At 45.3% G+C, this 18,617-nt stretch overlaps 1 protein-coding gene across 12 annotated transcripts in view; it reads right to left on the reverse strand.

Moving 5' to 3' along the window:
- The window catches only part of ARHGAP32 (Rho GTPase activating protein 32), a 264,246-nt gene that overhangs the window by 42,554 nt on the left and 203,075 nt on the right, over nucleotides 1-18,617 (reverse strand). For 6 of the 12 annotated variants that reach the window (XM_038167597.2, XM_072027728.1, XM_072027724.1 and 3 more), the window contains one exon: nucleotides 17,998-18,048. The exons of 5 other annotated variants lie outside the window; for them this stretch is intronic. In XM_038167597.2, the coding sequence (XP_038023525.2) occupies nucleotides 17,998-18,048 (51 nt within the window). Of the gene's footprint in view, nucleotides 1-6,690; nucleotides 6,818-17,997; nucleotides 18,049-18,617 lie in introns of those variants that run through there. One more of the 12 variants, XM_072027734.1, reaches the window with a different exon arrangement.

The following is an 18,617-nucleotide window of genomic DNA, read 5'->3' on the forward strand; positions in this document are numbered from 1 at the left end:
GACTGCCAGGCAATTCTGTATGTCGGAATACGCTACAGACAGAGATGCTGCTGAATTACCCATGCAGCTGAATTGCCAACACAAAGGCAAATAAAACTAAACAAAAATCCTAGTATTTAGGCATATCACTTTCCATCTTAGATTTTAGCACTGTAAAACAAGTTGTTCAAAGAACTGTGTTCCTAGAAGGAGCCGAGGCTGATTTTCCTCATAAAGGTTTGGCCAAGCATCCTGGCCCGAGCAAGCACCTCCATCTGCCATAGTGAGACTGGCTGCAGAAATAATAATAATAAAAAAATATCCTGAGGTTGCACTACTTTTGAAGTTTTGTTGGCACAAATATGTCAATTAGGAGTGCGAAAAAATATCACACCCTTAGCTGACATAACTGCGCTGGCCAAAGCCTTTGTACAGTGGGAGGGGAGGGAGATAAAAGGGCTCCTTGTGCCAGGTAGCTTATTGTGGTTTTGGGAGACTGCCACGCACTGTGCTCCCCGAGGAACATTTATCAATCAATCTGTGCCATTGTTGCTATTCCACCAAGCTTTTGTAGTGTCAGTGAGGCCCCAAATTCCCCCGACATTGATGCAAACTATTAAATAACAATTACTTCATTAAAAGCAGGGCCTGTTTGCCCGAATGCCGCAGACTAAAAAGGCACTTCAGGATATGCTTCACGCAGCGTGTTCACTGGAGAAACGTGTCAGCCCTCAGCTGATTCCAAGCAGTTCCACGGCTGCCGCTCAGCACAAAGAGCTCCTCCTGGGTTACTTCGGGAACCTTTGGAAGCTCACGGGGACGTGCCTCATCCGTCTTCCTCCGACCTCTGCCCCGGGGGACCTCCCGTCGTGCTCCTGCATCTTTCCGTGGGGCTTCACCATCAGCTGAGCCACCGAGTTACCCGGATTACAGTAATCTGCAGGGCGGTGGGGGTGGCGAAGCAGAGCACACAGGCTGGGCCTTCTTACGCTGATCTCCTGCCAAGGCCACCGCGCTGCACAGCCGAGCCCTGGGCCTGCTGGCCCATGTGCCGGGCTGGCTGCGGCTCAGCCCAGGCTGCTGGGCTCGTTTTGCCCACACAGGTTGGACAAGGATGCAACGACTCTGGATTTCCCACCGTAAGAAGCAGTGATACTGAGAGTCTCAGCCCAAAGTGCAGCAGCATCACATCTGGGCACAAAACCCTTCGTGAGACCACTGCTAAAATGTATTTCACTACAACAATTGCCCAAAGTGCTGGCAAGAAAAGCACAAGTAGAACGGAAAAGAGCAGTGGCTCCTCACTCCTCACCTTCGAATCACAGGGACCAAACAGAAATCTTTTCATAAACGTGGCTTGACTGTGCACCCAATTTTTTGTGCACACATTTTCCTTCCCTTTTCAGTAAGAAACCCCCATGCAATGGCTCTGAGAACAAAATAAAACACAGCCAACAGCACACCATGAGACACTGGCATCCTGGGATGGCATCTCCCACCCTACACACCCTGCCTCTCCTCTGGCACCGGGGAAACAAAGAAAGAGAAGCAAAAATTAGTGGGTTTCAAGACCTACACATCTACGTACACAGAAGAGGTAGGTGCTTGCTCGGTGGGTGCCCAGATATATGGTGATCCAGCGCTGTGTTCTGAGCAGGATACTGGCAGCTCCCTATAGGACATCTTCATAACTCTACTCCCTGTCCTCTTCCAACCCCATTACACTTTGGCTGGGGAAAACAAGACCACGCTAAACAAATAAAAACCACCTGTTTTATCTCCTGTGCTATCGCTAATATTTTGGTTTTGAACCCATGCCTAGAAAAAATCCTTTCCGTGGGATTGTTGACAGCAGTGTGTTTTCCAATGCAGCATTAGTAAACTTGGACTCTGAGGGAAAATCTTGGAGTGTGTTTGCTGACCCACATTGCCAGCACACGGCCAGTGTGTTTGTTTCTCTTCTTCTCCCCAGCGACTTTCCACGCTACAGAGCCCAGCTGGCCCCTGCTGTGACAAGACCGCGGTGCTAAGGTCGAAAGCAAGAACACGTGTGGCTGTGGAGTTTATAATACATAAACAAACTGCAATATCCAGTCGCAAAATCAAAGATGGAAAGAGGTGTGGGAATGTCATAAAAAAGCCCAGCTAGGCATTACGAAACAGAAGTGAAATCCATCCTCTCTGAAGAGAGATTTACAGTAAGTCAAACTAAAATTGTTCCAGGCTATTAGCCCCTAAAGACCCATTCTCCTCTAAAATTAAACTCTACTGTGGGGAGAGAAAGAGCAGCACCAGGCTCTTCTGAAGAAAGAGCAGCACCAGCAATCCGGAGATGAGAAGCTGGCTTTGGCTTTGCCACGTATTTTATAAGTTCCTGATTCTGCACACTCCTTGTGAATACATTTACCTGTGCAACCACTGTTCTGCAGAGTCAGTTCCGCTGGCTGCCTACAGAGCAGCAGTTCCTTCGACCTCTTAAAACCTCAGTATTTTAATACTCATCCCTTCACACTTAGCAAGACGTGCTCTGCGGACCCACATCGTACTGGAGAGAAATTATACAAAGCCAAGAATTGAGTCACATCTCCCAGTTCTCTGTCATGTTCCTTAGCAACAAGACATTTTACCACTTTCCTCCTGCCACAACAGATTCTATTTTGGAAGCTAATTTATACAGCCCTAAAAACCCAACCAGAATCTGGAACCACGCACCACCAAACACCCTCCTTTAGTTCTTGAATAGGCCACCGGTTCTGAAGAAGGACAAGCCAACACGAATCAGTAATTTCAGTGATCTCTACACTGGGCTCCCTCGTTGGCCACAGAGATTTTTAGAAAGATTTTAGAATTCCAGAGATTTGAGACTTTAAAAATATCCTTTTGTCTTCAATAACCTTCATAAATTCCACTCATTTGTTTAGTAAAAGCAAACAGCACCAACAAACTGCTGCGTGCTCTCAAGATGCTGCTGCACCTACCTTGTGCCATGCTGCCATCAGTTACGGCTGGCCTCTGTGTTGTAAGAGGTCATGAAACATGTTAAAGGTGATTCATTTCAGTGTCAGCAGATAAAAATCATCAAAATTAACTATGATGACCATGAACAAGCATTTATTTCCAGCTATTACTGGAGCACAATACCCATGGAGAGTAACACAGTAAAGGTATGGAGAGTAACAGTAAAACCAACGAGCAGCGTTGCTCTTATTTACAGAGCCCAATAACACAGACGCTGCTCCTATTCTTGCACCTGCCCAAGATTCTGGAGCTGTCCTTTGGGCAGTGTCCGTGAACAACAACCTCAACAAAACTGCAGCTCTTTGTGCTTGCCTTTGGCTCAAATTTAAGTGCCGGTTTATTTTGATTAGCGCAGGAACAGCCGGCATCAGAGATCCTGGTAACTAACTCGGTGCATTTTCATTCCCAGATTATACAACAACCTCCGTCATCTTCTGCTGCGTTTAGGTCTAATTTGTCTCCTTACAGAAGAGAGAAGACTGCAAAAGCTAATGGCACACCTGAGCAGCAGCACTGTTTGTAGCTTTATTTATTTGATGTGACACACGCAGGCACACGTCTGTAATAATGCACACAGGGAGAAGGTTTCTGTACCTCAGTGAGAAAATGCATACAAGAACCACAATCTCTACTATTTACAATGACAAAAACTGCCAAATTTGTTGAGTATTTATAAGGGGATAGGAACACAAAGCACAAGGACAGCTAGATGAGGATGTCACCTGCCCACAGATAGGGAAGTTTGGTACAAAGAAATCTGCAGTACCTTCCAGGCTAAAGATATGTCTGATCTTCTCAGAAACTCCAAGGGAGCATTAAGATAACAGGACCTGACCTCCTGAACAAACAGATCAGGGGACAGCTCTGAATTCCTTGAAGCAGAGCATACCTACCCTGAGGGAAGCAGTGTATGGTTAGGAGATACAAATCACAGCTGAAGGCTAACTGAGAAAGGAGAGCGGTTTCAAAGGTACAGGGCTGACAAGGTCAATCTATTAATTCTATTAGCATGTTTCAATTGTGTTTGGAAAAAAAGCAGCGCTGACTAATAGCAGAGTGACAAAGCCGCAGGGATGGGCTTCAGTTAGGTAACACAAGGTCCTCAAGGCTTTCAATGGGAGGTGAGGAAATAATAGTAGATGGGGCTGTAGTTCAAAGGAAACAAGTTATCAGAGGCCCAAACTGGAAAACATTTGAGAACTGAAAGCAAAACGATAAAAATGAGGCCATTTAGCATGCAAGGCAATAGCATCAGCAGCTCAGGTGATGGGAAAGAGGTCACAAGGCCAGCAGTGGGACCAGGAGACAAGGGGAGCAAAGTGGAAAATGCAGAGCTAGGAGAAAGACAGCACGAGAGACACCTGCAATAGCTTTTTGCTGTCTTCTTGGTTCATACTACATTTTTGCTAAATCTCTATGTATCCTAGCAGAGCTTAATGCAGTCCCCTCGCTTATCTTGCTCACCTTGGAGATTAACAAACCTCTTGAAAAGTAATGTTCTGCCTCAGGTAAGTGTATTACTAGCACAACTAAACCTCTGATCTGTCCATCAGGAAGATGGGTTGTCCTCAAACCTTACTTATCTGAAGGCAAATTGCCTTCGCCCTCCCTTACATGTATTCTCACTGTCTGTAAGACACCAGTCGTATGCTCCATGCAGCTCATCAAAAATGCTCCATCCCTCATCAAAAGGCTTCAAAACACCCTAAATGAAGTTACTGCTTGAGCCTCACCCACGCTATTTCCACTTCTGATACAAATGGCAGCAGTGCTGCAGGAGATTTTCCAAAAACTTGACAGCAACTAAAGCCGACCCTGAATAACATCGAGTTCTTTGGACACATGCACGCAGCCCAGAGTTTTCGCTACTCACTCAAACACAAATCTTTCTTCAGCCCAGCTCTGACAGCAGCTAAACCAGGACAAACCGGAGTGACTGCAGTCAAGTTCCTCCAGTTCTGCATGGCAGCACGCTTCAGCTTGGGTGGTGGGCGGAGGCGGGCAGTGAAAAAAGATCTGACGTGAACCAACAAACTGCACAAGTTGAACAACGAGGAGTTTGGCAGATGAAGCCCAATCCTGGACTCAGAGAGCATCCGCCCTTATGCAAGGCACTGGGAAGACACTGGGAAAGGAGGTATTATTCCTTCAGGAAGGGATATGTGCAATCCATCCGGAATAAGGAGGAGACTTGGGTCAGGGCACAAACCTCCCCTTTCCGCAACCACTTGGCGTAGCCGTTACTCGAGCCCTGCTCAGCGCACAGGCTCCTCTGAGGTATGTGGTACTCCCAGTATGACAAGTGCCATTATTGCAGCTCTCCCAATCCCGTCACAAGAGATTCCTATCTCCGTTTTCACTAGCCAGAGGGCAGCTGTTTACAACCCACACCAGCTACTTTCAAACTACAGGGTCCTGCTCTTCCAAGATTGATATCGTTATGGTTCTTTGCCTATTCATAACCCAGACTTTTTAAATTGTTTATACTTGAGCTGTTAACACCAGCACCAAGCCCTGCAACGAGTCTGGCATCGGAAACAAAATTCGCACTCACCTGGAGTGGAAACGACATTGAATGCAAGGGACATGAGCCTCATTCATGTCACACTCACTATATACAGCACTGGCAGGACAGAACAGCTTTGAAGATGATGAAAATTACATCTTCACATCCTCCGTATAAAGTTGAAGAAGTGCACAACAGCTTTAACAAAAATGAAAATCGGGCCCAATACATTTGGGGATTTGCAGCAAACTAAACCGACTTTTGAAGACTTAGGAATGCAGATATTGTATTGTTTTGCGTGCTTTGTTCTTTTCCTTTATCTTACCAGTCCTGAGCTTTGACTTCAAAAGAGCCTCTTTTATTGCGCCTGTGTGGTGCCCAGAACAAAGGAGGTCAGGGAAGAGTGAAAAGGGGAGGCCTGCTGTCTTCTCTGCCATAAATAATAAGATCCCGCAGGGCATTTAGTCCTTAAAACGGCCAATAGCTTCTGGGAGACTTTCTGAACAAATACGAACAGACGAGCCACGGCTACTTGCAAAGTGCCTCCTGTGATCACAGTAACTGCTCTCCCTGGGAATTTTATTTTCCAGAGTGTGCATTCGCTGCCCTGGGGCTCCAGCGAACAATGAAGGAGCATTTTAAACAGGAAGCCCCCTTTCCTGAACAACAGCACCAACACCACTTAGGAACGCATCCTATGTCCTCCGAGTGCCAGTCTGGGGAGGGAGGGATAAGGAAAGCATAAAGCGATATGCCAAACCCTCCTGACATGCAAAGCTCGGCATTCCCGTCCCCCAGCTGCTGCTTCCCGGCTCGCTCCGGACCCGCATGGGGCTCTCATCCCTGCAGCCCCCGGACCTCTGCGGGCACAGCTCCGGCCTGGGAGCTCCGGCTGCTGGGCCCCCTTCTCCATGGGGTCCGGGGGGCTCCTCACGCCCACCCTGCCCGCCACGAAAGCTCCACCAGCTCCTTGCACGACGCATGGGTGCAGCACAGCAGCACAGGACCGGGGAGCTCCGGGGCAGAAAGGCGCAGGAGAAGCCGGCAGGAGAGGCCGGCAGGTGCCCGGCTGTTAGCAAATAAACACCTTGCAGCGAGGACACCGGTCCCGAACGGCAAAGTCAAGACAGAGCAACAAGTGGGCGGGGGTAGGGGGGGGGTGGGTGAGGAGCAGAGCGCTGCCTTACCTCCCTGTCGCTTGTCGCCGGCCGGGGGTGGCCCTGGCAGCCTCCCGGGGCTCTGGCAGCTCCCGGCCCCGCACCGCCGCGCTCGCCGCCCCTGCAGCCGCCGCCGCCGCCGCCAGGCCCCTCCCCGGCTCCCGCAGCCCCGCCGGCCCGGCCCGGCCCCACCTCCCGCAGGTGCCTCCCTCCTCCTCCTCCTCCTCCTCCTTCTCCCCGAGCGGCCCCCGGGCCCTGGGGGCGGAGGTCAGGCGGCAAGGCTGGGGCAGGGAGCTGGGGGTGCCCCGCGGCAGCAGGCCCGGCCCCTGGCTGGGCCTCGCAGCCCGGCCACTCGGCCCCGGGGTTGTGTTGGTGGAGCTGCGGGTACGATCGTGAAAAACAAGCGTTCAGGGGCCCGCTGGCAAAAGCCAAGCGACACGGGGCGTTTCACAGTGAGCCAGCTCACAGCCCAGCCCCAAAAGCTTCTCAGCATCCCCCCGCCAGAGCACAACGCGCACCTCGCTGTGACTTGGCCACAGCAGGGACAAACCCACCAGGCAGTGACCTGAGCCCAGCAGCCCGGCCTTTTGCAAGTGCCAGGGGACCTGGTGGGGTCCCTGCATCCATCTGGTGCTTGAGGACTCCGTACTGCTGCTGTTCTCTTTCACCACGCTGACCCCAAGCTCCTCGGTCCGTACAGGGCTGCAATGCACTTCATCAATCTCACTAATTGCTGTCACACACATTAAAATGTGGGATCGCTAGGTAAGTTGGGCAACCTCAGGGTCCGAAGGATTAAAGAGGAATCTGCCTGTATTCACGCAGGCATCTTGGTCATCGGGAGGGTAAAACATTTCTTTTGGTGTTCATAGTTTCTCCTCAAGCAAACGTGTTGTTTTCAAAATTGTTTGCTGACTTGTATCTCCAAACAATGCTTGTTCTCCAGCTACTTATTATACTTGTATTTACGACAGGAGCTGTTTTGCTTGGACAACGATCACAGCACCGCATTACTTTTTTCCTTAGCAGCTGAGAGTGACTCCTAGAATCTAGATCTATATGTGTGTATGTACAATTTGCATACAAAATCTGCTTCCTGGTACCAGCTGAATATTTCAGGAACTTTCTCCCTGTCAAGCCCATTAATAAAAATTGGTACAATCCCAACACAAATAGGGAACAAACACAACAGAAGCAATGCTATCTGAAATTCACATGCAGAATGCACACACAATAATTCAGAACAGAAAAACAAGCTATACAGGATTGCAAAGTAGTACTGCTTGCAGCTACTCAAAACTGCCATGATCATGATCAGGTTCTTTTCTTTTTCTTTTCTTTTTTTTTTTTTTTTTTTGGAAAATCCTACAAAGCCGACTGACTGTGCTGTGACAAACTGTTCCAGTTTGCACAAGTTTGCTCGTGCACCATTTCAAGCTGAGGCCAGAGGTCACAATCCTGTTTTTGCTAATCAGAGCAGCAGTATAACAGCCGCATTGCAAATAACAGAGCTCTGTAGGTGTGCATATTACCTTTGGAGATCACCATCAACAGTACTTGAGATATTTTATTACGTGGTCCATAATGTCTGTTTTAAAGGGACAACTATCTGCTCTGAGGAAACAAGCCATCAAGAGGTAAGAAGCTGTACATATGTCACACACAACACCAAACAGAATCCTACAACAGAGCTCATAGTTGCAGAGATCTTTGTAAATCTGACTTAGCCATCCTGATACTTCATATTTTTATGATGATATTTAAACATCCACAGGATAATGCTGTTTTCCTAATGGTACACTTCCCCCCCACACGCACCTGCAGTTTGTTGTTTGTGAAGAGAATTACTTAATGCTTGCTACAAAATGCCCTTCTTTCGGGAACGAAACCTGAGCAATGTGGGATGTGGCTTTTCTGAACCCGGAAACAAAAGTCTGCTTTTGGCAGAGCACTCACTGCATGACAGCGAAAGGACTCGGTCACACCACCGCAGACACGACTTCTCTGCCTCTGCCGCTTATGGGTTCTGCCCTAGACTGGGAATCTTTGTCCTCTACAGTCCTGAATGGCACTGGGATGCCCTCTTTCTTCTGAATCTCTTGATTGAAAGAAAAATATACTTCACATCTTCACATGAACCTCGTTTTCTGTTCATAACTTATTTTGCTGGATTATTTTAAGCAACAAAAACAAGTGGAAGAGAGGAATTCTCCACTGCTTATGTGTTCATCAACTTGCAGTGGAGCAGAAGAGGCAGGTAATAAACATCTCTCTCTTAAACACAGCTAACAAGAACAAGCATTTGAAACCACAGATGAAAAGGCTCCATCCACACACTTGTCACAAATTCAATCCTTAAAGCGTTCTTAAATTTAACCTATCTTCCAAAAGTTATTTCAGACATAAATACTGGGGAGGCAGAATAACCTAGAAAACATTATTAATATACTCTGTAGTTTTTTCCACTTTCTGGTTTTGCAGATCTGACCACTAAAGGAAGCTTCAAGCCATTATTAGAAGTTAGGCAGCCAGTATTTTTCAATGCTGTTTCTTACTCAGCTACACTTATCCTGCAATCAAATACTCTCAAAACATGCAAAAAAGAACCCCCAAACAAACAACCTCCCTTTTCTGGGGAGAAACTAAGACTGAAGATGGCAGATCAAAAAGCAAAAACCAAACCAAACAGCAAACCATTCAATAGATGGGCATGGGATAACCTCAAAACTTGGCTTCACAGAGCTCACAGAAGTCAGTTTTGACATAGAGGTATTTTCCAACTATTTCCTTCACAAAGGTAAAAAAGCAGTTAAAATGATATCACACACAGCCAAGTGGGTAACAGACGACTTTCCCTTGCCCTTCCTTCCCTTTAGCAAAAGCAAGTTCCCATGAGAACAAGTCAAAGAATTTGATGCAAGCTTTCTGATGCAGTCACAGGATTAAATGCTGAAGAAGAATGAGCATGACACCAACACAAGTTCTTAAATGAAATCCTGTAGATGAAACTTCAGATCAGCCAAGTCTCCTGAATTAATCAGACGCAAGCTGATTCGTGAGCTAGAGAAGCAAACCATAAAGGCCTGAGCAATGTTAGGATCTGAACTTTGCAGCAGTTTAAATTCACTGCTGGCGGAGGAAGAGCAAAGAAGCAAAAGCAGGATGGCAAGACAGAGAGGGATAGAGTTGTATTCTTGCCTTGGCTGCTAGCACAGGATTTCTGATGCAAACATTCTGCAGATCTTCTCCAAGCAGTGGACAATACATCCTTTTATGTGTTCACTTCAGGATTGCCCCGCACATACACCATGGCCATGCCCAAACCAATTTGTTCTCATAAAGCAAAACAAATGCTATGGATTTGCCAGCAAGTACTCTCCAGGTCCACTCATATCTAACACTAGAGTTTCACAAAGATACACATCTCTAAAGGTATCAGGGCAAAAGCCAGATGGAGCCAGAGCCCAAGCTCCACTCCTGTGCATGCAGAGAGGTGATGGTGGAGCTGCTCAGCCTGCGTGAATGACCATCAGGCTTTCAGCAGAGATCCGATCTATGCTCCAGCATGACCCTTGATAAACCCATTTGCCAATGCAAGAAGGGGTCAGCGCTATGGGCTATCATCTAAGGTTAAAGTTGCCTGGAAATATTTGTGAGCCACAACTTGGCTCCCACACTAATTGACAGAATTATTCAGGAAAAAGAAGAAGAAAAGCAGAGCGGAACAAACTACCTTTTTTCCATGATTTCAAAGCTCTTACCACAATTGTGGAATTTTGCTCAAGCCAACTATTATTAGACTTAAGTCCCACTTTGACAGAGCTTGTGAGAAAGGAAAAAATATCTAGTTTAAAAATAACAACAACAAAACAAAACAAAAAAACCCTAAGTGGAGAGCAGTGAGAAACAAGCACAGAAGAAGTGAAAAGAAAGCTGGCCTTATTATTACCATGGTGGTGCCTCCAACACCCCTGTGCTCAGCCAAGTTTTACCGCTGTACTTCACAAGCAGCCATCCTATTTTGGTGGATTCTGCCTCTCAAAAGAGGTTAAGCATGCCTGCCACAAACGCCACGATTATTTCCATAACAAAACCACTACTACATTTCTTTCTTACCTACACAATACACAGATCTACATAATTATTTCCGAACTGATGCATACAGATTGTGCACAGATACACACACCACCATTATTCCTTTTCTTTTCCAGTTAAAATTCCCTAAGAAACACGCAAGTCTTGCCACAAAATCGCTCATCAGACTCTGGGGAGCCTGAAGCTGCTGTCTCTGGGTTCAGCTTCTTCAGAAAGCCCCAGAGGCTATGGGTGACCACAGACATGGAAGAAATTGCCCAGGAGGGATTGCAGAAATGAATCTGCCTCTTCCTTCCACCTGTGTTTCATGCATGTCCCCGGGGACTTGAGGGGACTCGAGGTCGGTTCCCAGTGCTGTGCCTACACCAGGAGTGCCTCCCAGTGGAGATGCAGAATATGCTGACCCAAAACATTTCTCAGCTGGCAGAGCTGCTGTTTCCTTGACATAACCCCAGCCGACAACAGGGCTCTTCTGCCAGGACAGCTGTGCCCACACCCGACTGGGTGTGCAGGGCTTTTTGTGGTGGTGAGTTCTTTTTTTGGCAGATAAGCTGTGTCAGCTCTGGCTGCTATCTCTTCCTTACTTACAGCAGGATCAGCTGTGCCAGGAAAAACACGAGTGCAAATCTGGCCTGAGGTTGGACACAGAGGCCTCATTCAGTGATGCCCTGCACCTGTGCTGTTACTGATATTGTGCAAAGCAGCCAAGTTGCCAGAGCAATCACCTTTTTCGCTCATTTTGCACTTGTGCACGTGATTGCACAGGGTACAAGGCAATGCTCATGTGAAATGGCTTATCCCTGTAAATTGCTTACTTTGCACACATGGCAGTTGTTTCTGCAGGCACAACGCTCCCTTCTTCTGGGCTATGGGGAGAGAGACAGGCAGGTCTTGTAGCTGACTTGAAAACACCCTTTTTATTTCAGGTAAAGAAAAAAAAAAAACTATTAAATGGCAAAACCAAACTGTATCCATCTCCTCATCTCAGGTCCCCAGAGCCTGTAGAAGCCCTTTTGGTTTAGTCCAGACTTCTCTTCTCCATGCAGCTCTTTTCCCAAACCACAGAGCCTCCTGCCCAGCCTCCTTCCTCTGCTTCTGACCCTGCCTGCCAGGGGTTGTTCAGCCAGGGCAGTGATGCCTAGCTCTCTTCTTCTAAAGGGAAAGCTCCATTCTTTCAAAGCCAGACCTCCTGAAGAAAAAAACTTCAACCAATTTACCCACAAATAACTGATAACCATCAAAGTACGTTTCCATAGCACCTACAACATGCTACAAAAATATCTGTTTTTCCCGACTGCAAATACTGCATCAACTGCGAACATTACCTAAGACTCCACAGTCTGTGGGTATGAAACACAGTCATGGGTGCTTAAAAAACCCTGCCAAAATGCATGCTTTCTTCTAACTGCCAGAAAACATCTGCACTGTTAAAGGATTAAAGGATTAAGAAGAAAAAATATATTGCCTTCCTAATGCTATGTATCCCTAGGAATTTATTTGAAACTCTTAAAATTCTTGCTCATCCCTCACTTATGAGGGAGCCAGAATTCATGGATTTTATTTATGTGGTCAGAAAAAGTATTTCAGATTTGCCACTGAAGGCTGTATTCAAAAACAAGTTATAGACAGAAGTATGTTCTCATAGTCAGAAGCACAATGCAGTCTGCAGAAAAAAAAAATTGTCAGTTTTTAACTTTTAGGACTTTTTTTTTTTTTTCCTTGAGTTCCATGAAAATCTATCATTTGTCCCAGTTTGGAAGAGGACCCCCAGAACTGCTATTCACTGGCATCTACATCCTTATGTGCCTGCAACCCACTCAATACCCCCGGTTTCCTGAAATGCTGAACAACCTCAGAAATCTTCAGGTATCTTTTCATGGAGCTCTATAGGAAAACGTATCAAAAACTTGCCCTACTGCAAAGGGAAAGGGGGCATTTTGAAGATAGCTCTCAGTTTCATCTGTGCAAATCGTACTGGAAATCCTCTGCCTCGGTGGCTGGCTCTGGGGAAAGCTGGGGGGGTTGCTGTGCTCCTACACACTGGGATGGAAAAAGGGAAGACCCCAGAGCCCTGGAGCTCATACAGAGGCCTCCCTGGTGCCTTCTCCCAAACTAACACTGAGAAAGCAAAACTAAACACACAGCTCAGTGCTGCTTGACTTGCTGAAGCAAAATGCAACTATTGCAAAATTTGCTCCCTAAAATGGGGTTGAAGAGAGACGCTTCAGTAGCTGGGGCAGCTCATCATCATGCTGCTGCTCTTGGGATGCACCAGCTGGGGAGGGAGGGAAATGGAGCTTGGGGCTGGTGGAGGCTGGGTTAAGCCCACAGGTGCTTTGCTCCTGTAGTTCCTTTGCTAAACACCACATCTAGCAGAATTTGGACACCGAACTGCTACACGTTCCTTGCAGCAGCCTTCTAAAGGGAAAAAACTGTCAGAATGTGCGTGCTACAGAAACAGCCTAAAAGCTGTATCCAGGCCCGAGTGGAAGAGTTTTTCATTCTAGGCCAAGATCAACTTCAGATTACTTACTGACGCTTACTTTTCCAATGAACACAGAATATGTAATTTAGAGTTTCTGTCAGTATCTGTTCCTAGAATACAGGCTCTAGGAAGCTGTTCTCTCTAACTCATACTTTCCGGCAGAATCACAGATTTTATGGTGCGACTTGCATAGGAGGCCAGATGAATCCTGTATATAGCAGCATTTCCACAGATCAGCCCACAGTTCTGATTCCTTTCTATTTCTGCCAAAAAAATGAGAAGGGAAAAAAAAGAGGGGGGGAAGTAGGGGGAGGAGGAGAATCACTTTGAACAAGGGAGGGAGAGCAAAGAGAAAGGGAGACTGCGGAAATGAAAAACTAACAGGAAAACACTGCTGCAGTTCTGATCCGTACTTCAATTCTGCACACGAATTTGAAGAACTAAAAAGACTGACAACTGCAATAGCATGTCTTATAGCTGTGTGCAGTCCTGAGCAGTAATGGCAATAAATCCCCTTCTCCTAAAAACAGGTAATTACTGGCGCAATTCAGAGAAATGAGCACTGAAAGCAAGCAATTCAACATAATAATGGAAGCCCAAGTTTGGCATTCCTGACATATCCAAGATGCAAACTACCAGTAAAATAATACTGCTAAGAAAAATTCTTTGTTTTTAATGCAAGCATCCAACAAACCACTTATTACTGGAGTAAAATGAAGTCTTAAAGCCTAGTTAAAAAATAAATCCTCCTTTGGTGACTTTAGAAGGCAGCCATGGAAGGAGAGACAAGGACTTCAGCACTGGGAGAGCCGAGGGAGCTTTACACATAGGGAACCACAAGAAGATTCGCAATCGTTTGAAATACAATTAGGAAAAATGCCTGGCACTTACCAGGCACTTAAAATCACCATGTTGCAGAAACATTAGCCTCCTTAACAAACGTAAATACAATACCAGCATTGTGGAGAGCTGAACCCAAGAGAGCTCTGACTGGCTGTACTTATTAGTATCATTTCAATATCAAATACCCATTAACCAATTCATTATGCTCAATACACTGGGACCATCTATATCAGATGTACAGTTACCACATGAATTCATTTCAACCTCAAAACAAAGGGATGTAAGAGGACAACATGTTGCCTTAATGCTTTGCAAGAAATATGTCTTATCGCCAGCCTTACTGTAAAGCCCCGATCTAACCTGCTGGAAACAAAAAGTTTGCTACTCAGTCTATCCTAAAATGCCATTTCCATTTTCTTCTGATGCACTTGGGAAATCCAGGAAAACAAAAGTCCAGATACAATTTATTGAAACAACAAAGAAGAAATGTCTGCTATCGAGTACCTCTACAAAATCAGCGATCAAATTGTTTAAATGCATACAATCTACCAGAGAGGCATCTCAATTCCTTAGTTTCACTTGAACACTTCAATTTTACCTAATGTTAGTTCTGAAAATCTGTAGCGACGTTGTCATGACAATGCCAACACAACACAGTTGTTTTCTGCTATCACTGCGCAAGTGGGCAGACATTAGGGTCATTTACGTTGCCATAAAACTACAGCATGTAACCACATTTCTTTTCTCTCTTATTCGAGCAAGTTCTTTCCTCCGGATCATCGTCAAAGAGGGTTTGGCACACTCTTTGGATATAGCATTCTGAGGCCCAAATTTAAAGCCTGGGAAAAAAAGCACACTTTACATTTAAAAAATCACCAGTCAGGAAAAAAAGAAGCTCATTTATGACACAGACTCACAGCCACTGATACTACAGAGCATCCACATGGCAAGACCCAGACCTGTTAAGCAGTACTCTTAAGATTTGGACTCACCAACCTGAACAAAATCACTTGCAGAAAATCTGTTTGTGAGTCACACATTGGCTTTTTCAGCCACCAGATATTAAAATAATCACAAAATCTTAATAATAAACTATTTCAGCTACATCTACCTTCTGTAAGCAAAGCTAGGGTGTTAGCAAATAGTTACTGCTATCACATACAGTGTTAGACTTGGTTAGGACACCGAGAGACTAATTGTACTTAACGGGCTCTACCTGAGCTCAGCTGGGACTGGTTCAGAGCCTCTGTAACACATGCAGAACCTGGCTTTACACTATCCATCTCCAAATCTGCACATAATTAACGTCGCGTGGGAAGGGGGCAGAGGGACAGACAGAAGGCAAGAGAAAGGACAAAGTTAAATTAAAGTATCTCCTGGAACAAACTGCAGGAGACTAACAGTTTGATTTGTAGAGACAGCAGTTAGAGAAACAGTGCTACAGAAACGCAGACTTCAGTGTCGTGCATTCTAAGGTGTTGCTTTTCTGGCATGTTCTAGACCTGAAGTACTCCTAACTAGCAATGGCTCTGTGCAAAAGTGAAGTGATATGCCAAGGATGAACAGCAAAAAAACATGAGGTGAGCTGAAATAAGCTGACCGAGCACCCAAATTCCAAGGAAACTTGAGCTGCTGAGGATGCAGGTGGGCCCTACTGGTACCCGAGCATCTGGCTTAAGGCTGGCTCAGGTCTGAGCACAGCAGATGCAGTCTAATTCTCAATTCCAGTGCTAACGAACACACAGTATGTAAACACATCACTGCAAACACTTTTCACTTTAAAAAAAGTTTTGAAAAATTCTGTAAAATAGATCCCAATCTAGTTTGGCAAATGCTTGTTGAAGAATCACAGATGTTTAAACTTAGCCGCAACTTGCACAATAGTGGGCTTTGCTAGGGCTGGGAGACTGCCGATTTTGAGCTCATTTTCAGAGGCACTCTGTCCCAGTTTCAAAACCATACTTTGCCCCAAGCCTCCCTATTTAGATCTCAGTTTGTTTTATATGGGGAAGCCAAGGGCCAAAAAAGAACCTCAGAGTCTAAAAACTGCTTCCTGAACACAGAAAGTAACTTCCCCCAACACCAGCAGAGCCTGAACAGGACCCAGAAGCTTTCATACTTAAAAAAAATAATACATCAAGTATCTTCCTAAATTGCTAGTAACAGAAGACATGCAACCATGATCTTTGGAACACAGAAACATCGTAAACAAGAGCTGCCAGTGCAGACCACAGAGCAGAACTTATGCACAGGGGGAAGTGGCACACGATCTCTGGTGGCACTTTGTGCAGAGCGATAGTCAAGTCTCTAATCTCTGTTGCAATTCCATGACTCACAAAGGGACACGGCTGTCAAAGGAAATTAATTTCACATGAAAAACAAGCAGAACCACTAACAAGCCCTATAGCTTTGAGTAGAAGTATTACAGCTGTTCTAGTGGTGAACTCCTCCTTCTCACAAACAGCTTAAAAAAGGGTGGCTGAATGCTAACCTTTCAGGTTCAGTAAGCTGAAATGCGGCTGTTCTTTGTTTTCAAGATAAAAAGGGGGAAAAAAAAGCCACCAAAAACAACAACAACAAAAAACACCCTACTTTTATTATCTGAAGTTAACTATTACTGAACCCTAGTGGGAATGGCATCTCTGAAGGACCCATACGTTCAAGGAGCTGCACCAGTCCCTAATGCGTGTTTGAAGGGAACTCCTCAGTCCTTACCAGTGCCCACTATTCTAACCTCCCAAACTTTTTGGCAGGCTATACACCACTGGATATAGTCAATCCAAGCAATTTTGCCCTCAATCTTAAAAACACTATCCCAGATTAAATACCCCCAGCTCTTGTTGGTTGGCATAGTTGCAGTGGAAGAAGCCACACACAGGCTCCGTGACCCCGTCTGAAACACAAACCCTGCTCTCCCTCTCCTCTTTGAAGTCTCCTCCTTTCTGTTTGGAGAGCATCTGATGATCTGTGCTCATGCTCTGCAAGGTGCTCGGGACGTGAAGTCTGCACCCCAGAAACACGGTGCTTGCTGTCAAAGCACACTCCTCTCTGGAGGAGCCAGTTTCCATGGCACTGGGCTATCACAGCTCCTCCTCGGGGCCAAAAGGCTGCAGGTGTGCACGGGCGTGGGGCAAGTATGTGTACATCTATACACGTACACACATATTCCATATTTATATAAAAATATATACACAATATTTGCATAGCCAATATTAAGACTGATATATGAAATCCAAACAACATCCCTTTGGGAGCTGATATGTGTAAATGAGACCTTTATCATAAAACATATTAAGTCTACGGAAACAGCTTTCAAATTTACTGGCAATAGGCTATTGTTATGAGGTTTAGCTTAGCACTAGCTGGACCTAAATACAAGACCACAGCAGCATGAAGCACGACGCTCTGCCTAAGCAAGCCACCTCCACCTGACTCCCAGTTTTACTTGGGCCATGCTGAAATACCACATATAAACGGCATTTTGTCATCTTTTAGGAAGAAAAAAAAAAAAAAAGAATTTCTGCTTCTGAATATTTTCAAGTTGTAATGTACTTTCAGACCCATGTCAAAAATGGGTGATGGAGAGAAATTAAACTTCTCTTTCTTTCAAATCGGCATTCTCACTTGGTTGCCCAGCACTTTAGAGGGCAATTTCTTGCAGTTGTGGTATTATTGACTCAGAATGATTCTATCAGCTCTCATAGAAAAAAGTTAGAATTGTTTTTTTTTTCTTTTGTTTCCCTGCTGTATTATGTTTTATGTCCAAAGAGCTTTTACAAAGGCACAATGTTAGACTAAAGTTTTGGATCCCTGAATATCCTTCAAAGCAACAGTGCTACTGAATGGCAGGTACAGAAGGAAAAAAGAGAGAGAGACAGAGAGAAAGAAGAAACAAGGAATAAATGAAAACGTACAAGGGGGGAAGTAGCTCCAGGACGCTGGACGGGCTCCGTGGGCAGGGGAGACTGGGAAGGTATAATTAAAAAAAGAAAAAACAAACAAAACAGTTGGTTAAAACATGCACCCATTCCAAATGGGTTAATTTCACACAAAGCTCAGCTAGGCTGTACACAGTGCAACACATAACCAACGACTCAATCCTTCATGTTGTTGGTGCTTTATTCCTTGAACACTTTGGAAATACATTAGGATCCAAGAATTCCCCACCCGGTGTGTCCCAGCTCAAAAAAAAAAAAAAAAAAAAAAAAAAAAAGGCATTTAGTATGTTTGAACTTTTAGCATAAGGCCCAACCCTCCTCAGCAACAGAGAACCGCAGGATTTGTTTGCATTACTCCCAATGCCTGTTAAGCATGTGTCTACAGTTAAGCCTATGTGTAAGTACTTTGTTGAGTCAGGAAGATGCAGTATGTCTTTCTATAAATGGACAATGCCAACCTCTTAAAAACAAACAAACAACAACAAAAAAAAACCTCCCAAATTTGTAAATTTACATTTTGTGAAAATGGGTTCCTAGCACATTCGGCTTTCCTTCATTTCTAGTGGTGCTAAAGCAGACAGCTGCTTTATCTTACA

Source organism: Anas platyrhynchos, chromosome 25, assembly GCF_047663525.1.
Source record: "Anas platyrhynchos isolate ZD024472 breed Pekin duck chromosome 25, IASCAAS_PekinDuck_T2T, whole genome shotgun sequence".
Taxonomy (NCBI): domain Eukaryota; kingdom Metazoa; phylum Chordata; class Aves; order Anseriformes; family Anatidae; genus Anas; species Anas platyrhynchos.